Raw genomic sequence first — 12,758 nt, 5'->3', positions numbered from 1 at the left:
ATCATTGTGTTTGCACCACACACATTTAAGATTTTATTACTGAATTATAATAGAAAACATCCCATTTGTAGAATATTTCTGTTAAAACGGCATGGTTTGAATGAATGTTTGGGGTTTAGTCAAATGCTGCTGTCTCCACATGCCTTATTGATGAGTGAAAATGGTTCAGCGTTGTAAAATTTTGTAGCAAAAATAAGAAAAAAATTGAAAGGTGAAATGAATTTCAGGGTCATGTGGTTCATGTTCACACCGTCATGATTTTATGGGAAATTTCAGTAGGAAGGATTCAGTGGTGATGATTCTGGCTTTCTGAGTGATGCTGGAGAATATTTATTTATTTTTATTTATTTCTTTTTTAAATCAGAAATCACAACCTGTAACCCTTGACTAATTAGTGAAATATATTTATTTCTATGACAGAGCAAAAGGCACAAAGAAACAGGAAAAAGTCACAATGCAAATACAAAGGCCACAATGTGTGCAGAAGACGGACTATTTTGGTTCCAGTCGAGTTTAATTAAATGTAAGTGAAACACTGCTGCCCAGTGATTGTGATTAATGCCGTTATGCGCCTTTAGAAATCAGCAATGTTGGTCACCGTGTCAAAATTGTCATATTATACAAATATGTGCTCTGATGCCCGTCGTCTGGCTCTGCTTTGGTTCCATCAGAAAATACTGCCCCTTGGAAAAAATGTCTAGTTCTTTCAACAGCTGTGCATGTGCTCACTCAAAAAAAAATCACCTGTTAGAATTACAGAAAGTATTTCTAACTAAATAAAATCCAAATGATTTACTTTAGCTAGAAACTATTTTGTAGCATGACTGAAATGTACATATATTGTGTCATTAATTATCATCCAGTGGTCTCACTGCCACTCAATCTTTGGTAACCTTCTTTTAAAAAGTAATTAGTCATATTTACTACTTACATACTTAAAAAAAAAAGTAACTGTGTTAGGAACTAAAAGCATTTTAAAAGTAATTCATTACAAGGGCAAGGGCAATTTCACTACTTTAAAAAAAGCGTGTTTAAATATGTCAAAGAATTTGAATCCCCCCTAATGGAACTTTAAGATGCACGTTGAATTATTTATTATAAAACTGAATACGTGATTCATTAAATAAATGGACACTCGACATTACAAACAGGAAACACTACATTATTCAAAATTTTTCAAATATTGCCGTGTGATAATATGAGACAAGATACCAATCAAATTTGATTTGTAACTGTAGATAGCGTGTCTTCATTTGTAAAATAATAATAAAACACAATAGATGTATGTTGATAAAGGTCTGTACTTCCATTTAAAGTATGTCACGTGATACACTTTGCACTAATCCAGTTCCTTCTTTCTGTACACAAACTCCACGCTCTGCTGGCTCAGCTGGACTCCAGCAGAGAAAAAAACTAATCTGAAAGCAATAAATCATAGTCGCAGAACCACGCCTCATATTATTGTCAGTAATAGTAACGCCGTTGTAACGCTGGGTAAAGTAATTAGTTACAGTTCTCATTACTAAAAATACTATCTCTGCTTATTTTAACGCCATTCCTCCCATCACTGGTCTTGACCAAAAAGCTCAATTTGACCAAGATATGCAAATTAGATGATGACATCATTAAGAACGGTTCTGGCTGAGGAGTTTGCAACAATGTATCATTTTTAAATGATGTCATCGCCTCATTTTACCTACATATGCAAATGAGGGGGGACTATTAGAGAGAGTGTGTTCAGTCAGAGTGTCAGAAACAGTCCATCCAACAAAAAACAAGGACCCTCAATATTCAGCAGCGTGGACTAATACTGATGTGTACTGGAGTGCTGATTTAAACAGAGATATAAGAGAGATGAATAAACTGAGAGCTGCACCTGTGTAGAGTCTATTAATTTATGGTCTACTACCCCTTTTTAAGTACAAAAGTTTATTTAAATGTCTGTAGTGTGGCTATTCTTCAACGGTAATGCAGAATCAGAAGAAAAGTTGTACTAAACACAGTAGAAACAATGAGAAAACTGACAAACAGGAACATTTTCTTTTCCAAAAAAGTATCACTGCAGCACAATGTGATGGAGGAAAGTCTGCTTTCAAGCAAATTCCAGTAAAATATGATTGAAATATCCTTCAAAATTTTTCAAAGAGTTTTGCTTAATTAAAGTAAATTACTGTAAAGTGAACAGCAACATACTGTTAAAATATCTTGCAAAAACAGGATTTTCTTCTAAATTACAGTGCAATAATCTTAACTTCAAAAAGCACAGTAAAAATCTGTGTTAATCTGACAACGAACCCTTTTAATTTAATTTAATTTAATTTAATTTAATTTAATTTAATTTAATTTTACAGGGTAACCTCGTGTTAAATGTTTAATCTTTTGGCCACCTTGTGGTCACAGTATCACCCAGACTTATGAATATTGTTTGAAATAGTAAAGCTATTGTCACCATATCAAAGTATTCAATAAAAGCACACACTGAAACAGGGGCGATTTAGACTCTCAGTTTTAGGGGTGCTTAGCTTCTTGGAGGACAGCTGGGCGGGTGGCAGTGGAGCATCAGATTACTGGAAAAATGCAGTGGAGATTTTTATTCAGAACAAGTTAAAAGCCGCTTTTTCTCTTCTCAGTGTAAAATAAATAAATAGATAACTTTTATAAATGTTGGTATGCTGCTCATAAATGGGCTCATTATATGAAACATTTCTTGAACTGTACATAAAAGCATCAAGAAGAAAGATGAGGTTCAATGATGTGCTGCTCATGAGTACAATGATCTTTTCATGTGAAGTCACAGAATCACAAAAATGAAAGATCATATTAACATGAAATTAATACCGTCTTTTGGTTTGATTGATTTAGTTTGTAGCCAATATCAAAATAAAAAACAATCCATTAAATTTTGTGTTAATAATATGATAAATATGAATAATAATAATTAAATAAAATAAAATTCAACAATTCAGTGCATACTGTAGCATTCTCAAATAACAGCTTTTTCAAGTGTCACACTAACTTACAAACCTTCTGAGCACTGGAAATATAACAAAACCACAATGGGGATTGATTAAAATGCAAACCTGATGAAGAACTAGTTTTATCACTGAAGAAAGAAGCTATTGGTTTGAGGTGTCACAATTCTACTTCATCATCTCAGTATTGTAGCAATAAACTTAAGACTGTGTCTAAAATGGCCACTAAATGTGGTTTCTTGCCATAATTTGACGAATTCTACACTGTTTGATTACATAATAGCTCTATATAATCAGTTTTTTAATCTTTATCATTAGTGATGTGAAAAGTATAAATTATAGTAAATTTGCAACATTCACTTGGATTATCAAGAGGTCAAACAGTGACACAAGTGAAAATCACTGTCAAGGATCAAGTTGAAGAAATCTCATATATTCAGCCGAGAACATTAAAAGTTATTGAAAAGAGGTGAGTCTTAACCACCCTGTGCAGTAATGTGATCCATCACTGATTTGGACTCACGAGTTAATATCTGTATTTTTTCATAAAATACTGATATAAATGTAATGTGGAGCGACTGAAACAAGTGATGAGTTAGACGAAGGGTTGTGTCTCCACTGTCAGAGAGATTTAAGTCGTCTAATCTGGCACCACATTACCTGCTGCTGCCGTGTACACTGGCTTCCTGCCGCGGGTCAGCCAGGCAGCGCTGCTTTCCACACGCGGCGCACGAGAGATGAAAGAAGTGCACTTTTTATGGATCGAACCACTTGTCAAAGTGTGGAGGGGGGGTCAAATTACTGCGGACCGGTAAAATTAACAATAAGTTCTGTACTAATCATGATAATGATAACAAATTGCATTTTTTCTTAATGTCGATCATTTTAGGGGCGCTTGGCATATTTTAGGGCCTGAGCACCCCTAAAAATGGGCTTGCCCCGCACCGAAAGAACAGCAAAAAATGAAATAAGTCACCTGCTGATATATTTAATGAATAGATCTTAGGGCGGAAGTGCGCGGGGGTATAGCTCAGTGGTAGAGCATTTGACTGCAGATCAAGAGGTCTCCGGTTCAAATCCGGATGCCCCCTGTTTTGATTTTGATCATGTTCTTTGATGATCAAGCGAAGAATTTCAGCAGCCCGGTCTGTCAAGTAAACCCTACTACGGTGGGCGACAAGGGCCAAATAATCGGAAACAGCCCAGGGCGTCTCAGAAAAAAGCTTCAAGTACAGAAACTATGCAAATTCAGCTGTTAAGCTGAGAGCGCCCCCTGCAGTTTTGGAGCAGGTCCCTTTGTAGCGCCTGTTTATGTAGTTTTTCTTTTTTATTTGAAGATGGTTTCTCGGTTTGCATCATTTTTGTGCTTTGCATCATTTCTGTTTGCAGCACGTTCTGATGATGCATTTCGTTTTGTTTCTTGAAGCACATTTTTCCATTTGCACCACGTTCCTCTTTTTTTACCTCATTTAGATTTGTGTGTCAGTTTGTGAATTTGCATCGTTGCTGTTTTCTCTGTTTTCTCTAACTGAGATGCACTGGGCTGTAGCAGTGCTCACGTCCCTTCACATTTCTTCCTTTATATTTCCTCTTTCCTGTAAACAAACATTCCCATTTACAGCCACCACACAGTCACACCCACACTGCAGTGTGAAGGTTTCACTCATCCTAACTTACAATACTGGTTCCAGGTGACTCAGCAGCAAATACAATATTCCCAATATTACAGCTAACGTCATTGAGTGCTATGTTACTGTACTCAGAATGAGCTCAAAACCATCATGTTTCAGACGAACTTCCTGCAGAAATACTTCAATAATTGTAAGTTTACTGAAAATGTAAACACACACATAAGTGCTTCCTGCGTGAGCACTAAACAAAAACCCAAGCATGTTAAGTGAGTTTGTGAAATCAGGTCTATCGGTACATTGATTCTGAACTGGGGAGTGAGTGGAAGGAGAAAACACTTCAACAGGAACATGTTGCCAAATGATGAGGCCGTCTTGGCCAGTAACAGCTCCGACCTCGACAAGTGTTGTTTGTACTTGACAAGATTTAAACTTATTACTTTCTTTCAATCACAAACAGATGGTCGTTTGATAAAGTGGGTCTTGTTTTTCAATGACAACAAATTTTACTGATAAATTAAACTAAATATAAAACTGAACTGGCACACTTCCAAAAATATTACCTCTTCAACAAAGACAACAATCACACAGGTTCATTTGTATTAATATAATTTATTTAAAATATTTACACAATACATTATGTACATTTTAAATAGAACTCATTGTCCTTAGTAGCTTTAGCTCCATTTCTCACTTAACTCATTACTGTAATATACAGAATAGAGATCAGGAGCTTTTTAAAGGACACAGCCATAAACATTTTCAGGCCTAACATACAAAAGTGTAAACTTAAACATTAGTTCTTACGTATGAGGCAGACTTGCTTCTCAGCAGAGCAGAAGTGTTGAAAAGGGGAGGACACGGGAGTTAGTGGTGTGTTTTTATCAGCGTTCTCACTGTAAAAGTTTCTAACGAGGCAAAAGTAGTTCAGGTATGTTGAAAATGAAGATATTGTCCAACAGTCAAAGATCTACATTCTGAGTAATTGTGCCATATGTGGGTTGCTAAGTGAGCCTGTTTAAATCAGGACGATTTACATATAAAAATACACTTTGTTCTAATAAAACTTGTTCTATAGATCCACTAAAGATCTGAGTTTCTAACACTGTTGGCACCAGCAGCTCATTTCTTGGCAGTAATAATTAGACACCGCTTGTCTTTAACAAGCAAGCAGCTGTTAGCACCTGATGGCAAACACAGTTAAATAAAAGAAAACAAACTGTTATTAATGGTGGAATTTCACTGTTGTGGTCAGGTTGGACTGCAGCGTCACTTCAGGCTTCAGCAGTTCTTTGAAACCACGAGTGAGAATAACTTCTTATGCAATGAAACCACCAAACCCGTTCTTGATGGGCGGAAAAAAAAAAAAAAAAACTGAACAAGCAGTTCCTGAACTCTTGAAACATCCTCTTGTCTCGGCCGTTTGTTCTTTCCTCTTCTTCTGAGAACAGATGAGAAGTGCTTTGTGAGACGCCGAGCGCCTCGGACGCTGCGTTCAGGCCTTTAAACTCCGTAAACAGGCGAGAAGCGATGACTTCTGCCGCGCTGAGGAGGGAGGAGGGAGGAGGGAGGAGGGAGGGCTTCTGCCCGTTTCAGTTCGCCACCACCTTCGACCTCATCCAGTCCAGACTGGCAGGTAGACTGCGAGGGGAGACAAGAAGACGTTTGGTATTCTCTCAGACGTTTGTACTTGCTGAGCTGTTTCCTCTCTGCTGTGTCAGCGGTAAAAAACTCCTGACTCAGACTGAAGGCGGCACGAGACGCGCCGAACTCACCCTTCTCCTGTGAGGGCGCAGCAGGCCTGGACGTGCCAGGGGTGCGTGGTGATGGAGTCCAGGGTGAGGCACTGGGAGATCTCCGCCGCCGTCAGGGAGCCCTTCACGTCCTGCTTGTTGGCCAGGATCAGGACGGCCGCGTTCTCCAGGTCCTGCGCCGGCAGAGACGGGCCAAAGGTCACAGGTCGCACAATCAGATCGCGCATCAGAAGCAAAAGATCTCCAAAACCGCGCTCTGCAGAAACAGCAGCCTCAGAGGAACATTTCGTCATGTCATCACGCTGACTCACGCGGTCAGACGATAGAACTTCCTCAGGGCGCCGCGTCACGGGTTCGTAAGCCGCGGCGCAATTAGTCACTGACTGAAAGTGTGACTGCGTGTCTCGGTCGTCAAAAACAAAAACATCGCGCTGCAGAGCGAGACGCGGCCCGCAGAGGAACAAAGGACAAAGGAGTTTCCACGTCAGGAACGCATTCAGAGGAAATCAGTCGGCCGTTTCAGTCACAAAAGAAGACGAGTTTTCTGGGGTGTGAGGAGGGATCAGAGGCTGAACTGCCCGAGAACCGTGCTTCAAAAATAGATCATTTATACAGGATGAATGTATTAAAGCCTAAAATGAATTTAATAGTTAGAATTTAAGTCAATTCACGCAACGGAACAGTATCAGTCCTTAACTACAAAGTTTCAGTCCTCTTTCCACCTCATAAAAGAGAGAGCGAGAGTCAGAGTAGTGATCTTGACATTCTCACATCATACAAGTAACCAATACATATACCTGGAGAAGACAATGAGCCAAACCCTGTCTCTTCCCTGCTGTACGTGTTATTTCTTTAGCTCTAATTCTCCCAGGAACTCTCCAAACAAAACATTATAGTGAAGCCAAATCATCCAAAACCAGCGACCATCCAAAAGAAATGCAACAAACATGAAATCTGAATAACCCTGAGCCCCCTGTGATCTGTGCTGCGTCCCTGAAGGGCTCCTACACCACAGCTTGGGAACCAGCATATTAAATGCTTTATGAATTAGATTGAAAAGCAACCCTCATTCCCTGTATTGATACCTCGTGCGCGAGCATCCGGTGAAGTTCCTCTTTGCTGACAGTGAGCCGCTCTCGGTCGGTGCTGTCCACAACCAGAATCACAATCTGAAACGGCGAAAACACACAAGTCCAGTCAACTATAGGGCAGAGTTGATCCAAAATCAAACTGTTACAAAACACCGCTATTATAAAACACCTGTAATATACCTGGAAAGACCCACAGGGGCACTGTAAATAATTAGCTTTGTGCTAAATGGATATCTATCTAGGTGAATGTGCCACCGCCACAAGAGCACATAAGTATTTACAATACTTTCAGTTTCTTGTAAAACTCCTGAGGATTAGTTTTTATAGCTGCCAATGACACACAGTTCAGCACTGCAGAAAGTACCTTTCATGCTTCACAGAAAAAAAAGGAAGTTTTTTCGGGGAAAAGATACAAGCAGACGAAGTCATGCATGCACTGTCAGGGTATTAAAAAACAGTGTGAAGTCTTTCTTTGAGGTTTTGGGCTCCAGTGAGACGGATGAGCCGTACCTCGGTGTTGCAGTAGTAGGAGTACCAGCTGGCCCGGAGACTCTCCTGTCCCCCAATGTCCCACACCAAGAAGTGGGTGTTCCGGATGGTGATCTCCTCCACGTTGCTGCCGATGGTGGGCGATGTGTGGACGGCCTCTTTGGTCAGACTGCAGGTGGAGGTTTTTTTGGAGGGAGGGAGGGTTTTAATCACGGTGACAGAACATAACAAGCTGGTGCCGCTTCCTCACAAATGTGTCGTATCACTTACAACTGGTAGAGGATCGTCGTCTTTCCAGCATTGTCCAGACCCACAATGATGACTTTGTGCTCTGCGGGAGTGGGAAACATGTTAGATCGGCCCTGGGCGAACTGACCCAGGTGTACAGTAGCGTAATCTGCCTGTTGCATAATTCAGGTGAATGAGATAAATGCCCACAGATTAGATAAACAAACAGGTACAAGACTCCCTGTGCAGAAATGTATCTCTTATCCATGTTATGCCATCACTGTGGACAGCAACAAAAGTTCAACTTTCTTATCCTTGTTTGGAGCAAAGTTAGCAGATTTAGGTGGTCAATAGATTGAAGCCTGATTACAGTATTTGTTTGTGTACTAGAGGGTCTTAATAATGTGGACACAGCAGCTGTGTGGCTTTTAGCTGAACTGTCAGCACACTGTGGGTCACCTCAACAACTGATTTACTGGTTAAGTTTGGTTAAAGTTAACTCAATAAGTTCATAGATTCACATTTACTCTTCAGTTAGTTTTATCTGGATTATGTTCAAGTTTGTGTCAGATAATAAACAGGAGTGTAGTGAAAATATATCAATGTTATTTATTAGTCAACAGATACAGTGGCGGTAATTAACCTTAATTTTACATTAATTGTTAAACGTTACAGTGAGTTGATGGAAGGATAAATTTCAAAGGTTAATATGACTGAAGTGATTGGAATCATTTAATAGAATCTGACAGGTTTTAAAAGAAATAAAATAAATAATAATAATGATAATAAATGTTCCTACCTCTGTCGCCGAACACAGCCATCATCTTGGTGAGCAGAAATCCCATTTCCAACAGGTGAGAGAGGAAAACAGCTCCGATAATGACAGAGACGCAGAAAACAGCTGACTGTCTGACTGGCTGCTGCTTCATGTGTTTTCAGCCGGGCTCAGTGGGAGGCTCCTCCTCACGCGCAGAGTCCTCCTCCGTGTTTTCACATGAATGACTCACGCGCATTGGACATAGTATTGAGGCGTTCAGAGACAGCGGGAAATATTACAATCTATCCTGGGGATACGGGTTCATCTGTGTAAGAAGGGTTTATTAAAATAGTAAAACTGTAATTAAATAAAATTTACAGGCTTGGAAATTGAAACCTGTTGTGTCTTTAAAAATAAAGAAATATTCCTTTTTCTGTGGCGAAACAAAAACAGATTAGAAATGGAAAATTTCAAGTTTTTGTTTGTAAAAGTAATTTGTTCATTTTGATAATTGTCATGGCTTTTAAATAATATACAAATGCAGTGAATTTCAGATAACAACACAACATCTTTAAAAGGGGGAGTTCTTTTCAAAACTGGCATCACAGAGAGCACACTTTATACTTTATTACTTATCAATAATAAGTTATAACGAAGAGTCTGGATTATGCTCTTCAGAACACATTATCACATAGGGTACAGTGGGTAAATTGATTTCAAGCATACATGATGTCACAGATATACAGTTTACTGTGGTAGTAACTTATGGTGAAAGTAAAGTCCAGGAAGGAAAGAAAATTATGGATTATGATTTCAAACTGTCATTTTTACTCGAGTCTTGACTCCATCTCCATCATGAATTATTTAGGATCAGTAGTCCATTCTTATTTGGTTGTCTTTTTGTTTATTTATTGTGTTTTTGTATGCGTGTTCCAGTTATTCACAACATACCAACAATTTATGAATCTGTGACGTCGGAGTTTATCCGGGAGCACCTGAAGGCAACACACGACAGCCGTCGGCAGCGGAATGATGACGCAACGCGTGACGCGCGCGTTCCGTCCATATATGGGCAGGGAAGCGAGCTGGAGTACTTCCCTCAATGTTAACACAGGAAGATTTATTTCATCAACAGAAAGCAAAACTGGGAACAAAAAGAATTCCCCGAAGATTCCATCAAGCCGTTCAGGTATTTTCCAGCTAGAATTTCCTGGTTCAACCCTTCGCCAGAAGCCAGAGAATAAACATTTCTCTTCACAAGGGCCTACTTATTAAAAATAGGTGATACAAGTTTCATTTCTGTATGTCATGTGCATTCATGTTTGACATATTTGCAAATTTCATGTTTTTAACCCACATGACTGAGTGTATTTACATTTACCGAGTGAGACATTTACCCAGACTGGTGAACACTGGTGAATATTAGGTTGTTTAGAATAAGCTAAATTTTCCTTTAAATGTGACTTGTCATAATCGGACCGGCAGCTCTTTAGTTAAACGAGTGAGATTCCTCATTTTACTGGTAATGTTGTACTTGTGGCAAATATGCATTATACAGTATAGACAGTGAAATTAAATGGTACAAGTACATTTTTATTTAATCTACAACAATTTTTTTCTTTCTTAAAATATCAAAAAATATTTTTTAAATTCCTTTCAGGTATTGCTTTCCTTTGCATGCTTATAATGTCACTTTAAACGTAACTTTAACTGAAACCTTTTTAAAAAAAGGTTATTTTACCCCACAGTAAAGATATTTAGATGAATTCTTCTTTCCATTTTGGGTAACACTTTACTTGAAGCACACCTGTATAACAAATTATAAGTACATTATAGCACTGTATAACTATAGTTATAAACAGTCATAAATGATTACAATGCTTCATAACATCAGTACCTTACCCTAACCCTGTGCTGCATTGTGGGTTATAAAGCATTGTGATCATTTATGAGTGTTTATAACTACTTGCGAGTATAATGTGGGTCAGAGAGGACTGTAATTTCATTTGTGCTGTATGTCTTTATGTATGGCATATTTGACAAATAAAGCTGACTTTGACTTTGACTTTATACCGGGTGCTTCAAGTAAAGTGTTACCCTGTTTTGCTTCACAGTTTTCTGTTACCTGATGCTGTGGCCATCCTATCTTTAGAATAAGACCGTGATGCACACAGTTTTTTGCCTTTGTCACAGTTCCTCTTTTACAGAGCACGAAGGAGCGGCTGATCGTGACGAGACCAGAACTTTGAAAGTGAGAAATGCAAACCACATCCTGTACCATGTAGACCTTCACTTACATGTTTGCTCAATATGTAGCAACAAAATCATCATAGCAACACTCCAGGCTTTGCATTATTTGTCGAACAGTATGAGCAGCATTGGCATAGATAATAGAGTGACACAAACGCATTTTCTGATTCAATTTTTAATTAAAATACGAATTTATCCACAGATTAAAAATGAAAGGCAGAAAAAGCAAAATGTAGCTACAATCAGGCACCAATGATACATGTTATTTCATAATTTTTAACAATTGCGATAACGCAACAATAACATTATTTACTGATCATTATCCTATATTTATTTATTCAACTGAAGACAGGGGTGAGCTGAGGCAGCCCACCAAAGACATTCATGGATTCTCCATTACAGATAACCAGGTAAAGACCAAAGCTGATCCTCCTCCTCCTCCTCCTCTTCGTCTCACTACCTCACAAGAACTGAAGAGTTAAAAAACAAATAGCAAATGATCACAGAAAAAAAAAAAGAAACAAAAACAAAAAAACAACACTAATCCAGTCAGAAATCAGGAGTAAGAAGAGAGTGGTAGTTAATATCAGACAAGCGCAGCTGTTTGGGTGGAATTTGGGAGTGATTAACCACACGCACAAGTACTTTTTTTTATTTTAAATATAACCCTGAAAAAACGGACGACGAAGCTGGTGCAAAGAAAACGAGGTGAGCTGGAACGACGGCGGGGCGGCCACGAGCGACGCACGGCGGCGCGGTATGAAAACGAAGCGTAACAAGAGTTAAGACATCCCGCCGTGGCAGGGGCGGACATGGCTTGGCGAGACATTTCCGGCACTTGTGATTGGAGTTTTCTTGAAAGTGGGGTTGCTTCGGGGCGGGAGTGACTGAGGCGGGACACCTCGTCGGGAATACTGCGTCCGCCCTCAGCACCCGTGAAGAAGAAGGGAAACGGAAAACGCGAGGGCCGGGTCGGATGGGTAAAGTCGGGCGTGGAGCGGCTGAACCAGGCCAAGGGAAGAAGTAAACATCTTTGGAGTGTACTCTTTGTTGTCGTCAAAGCTTTACATGAGAGTAAGCAACATGGATAAATTCTCTACGCTGAGGATATGGCAACTTCTCCACCTGCTTGTTTTAAGGTCTGGGTGATTAAGAAAAGTGGAGGTTGAGAAACTCACGACTTGTGGATCTCGGTACGGGAGGAAAACCCTGAAAGCCAAAAGCACTGAGTGAGATTAAGGTTCAAGAGAGACCCTGACACCGTGCGCACGGGGGGACAGTGACGTTAGACCCTGTTTAAGACTGCAGAGGACGGACGCGACACACACATCGGCCTTCACGCTCCACACAGAAGGGGCGGATCGACTCGTACAGGATCACAATCGTAGATGCACAATCATAACAACTACTGTCCTCGTGCTGTCAGTATAGAAATCCATGATATTCATGCAGTATTAACAGAAGAAACAGAAAACAGACCAATATTAGTTCTCTAAACATAAATAAATTGATTTGCAAGAAGAAGTGGATGAGAATGGCGTCTGGCAGTTGATGTATTTCTTTACATTGTACTGGGATGTAAACAGATT

The 12,758-nt window shown here is 39.5% G+C and overlaps 1 protein-coding gene and 1 non-coding gene across 2 annotated transcripts; one reads left to right on the top strand and one right to left on the bottom strand.

The window, feature by feature from the left end:
• The first annotated feature begins 3,991 nt into the window (after nt 1–3,991).
• trnac-gca (transfer RNA cysteine (anticodon GCA)) lies at nt 3,992–4,063 on the top strand. The gene has a single exon. It is a non-coding gene; the product is annotated as a tRNA-Cys (tRNA).
• Nucleotides 4,064–5,198: 1,135 nt separating this feature from the next.
• arl5c (ADP-ribosylation factor-like 5C) lies at nt 5,199–9,091 on the bottom strand. The gene is made up of 6 exons (XM_030090608.1): nt 8,962–9,091; nt 8,205–8,265; nt 7,956–8,103; nt 7,440–7,523; nt 6,376–6,527; nt 5,199–6,241 (listed from the first exon to the last, which is right to left on the bottom strand). Exons 1-6 carry the CDS (start codon nt 9,089–9,091, stop codon nt 6,193–6,195), a joined length of 624 nt encoding a protein of 207 aa, XP_029946468.1. The 3' UTR covers nt 5,199–6,192.
• Between the last annotated feature and the right edge of the window lie 3,667 nt (nt 9,092–12,758).

Source organism: Salarias fasciatus, chromosome 4 (genome assembly GCF_902148845.1).
Source record: "Salarias fasciatus chromosome 4, fSalaFa1.1, whole genome shotgun sequence".
Classification (NCBI taxonomy): Eukaryota; Metazoa; Chordata; class Actinopteri; order Blenniiformes; family Blenniidae; genus Salarias; species Salarias fasciatus.
Note: the sequence above shows the minus strand (reverse complement) of the source record. Positions and strands in the feature narration are given on the sequence as shown.

Excerpts from the sequence above, each read along its gene's own strand:
- arl5c (XM_030090608.1), bottom strand. The coding sequence starts at position 9,091 with ATGAAGCAGCAGCCAGTCAGACAGTCAGCTGTTTTCTGCGTCTCTGTC. Across the intron at positions 7,524-7,955 it reads CCTACTACTGCAACACCGAG|ATTGTGATTCTGGTTGTGGA; the intron begins GTACGGCTCATC and ends TCGCCGTTTCAG. Across the intron at positions 6,242-6,375 it reads TGCGCCCTCACAGGAGAAGG|TCTACCTGCCAGTCTGGACT; the intron begins GTGAGTTCGGCG and ends CTCCCCTCGCAG.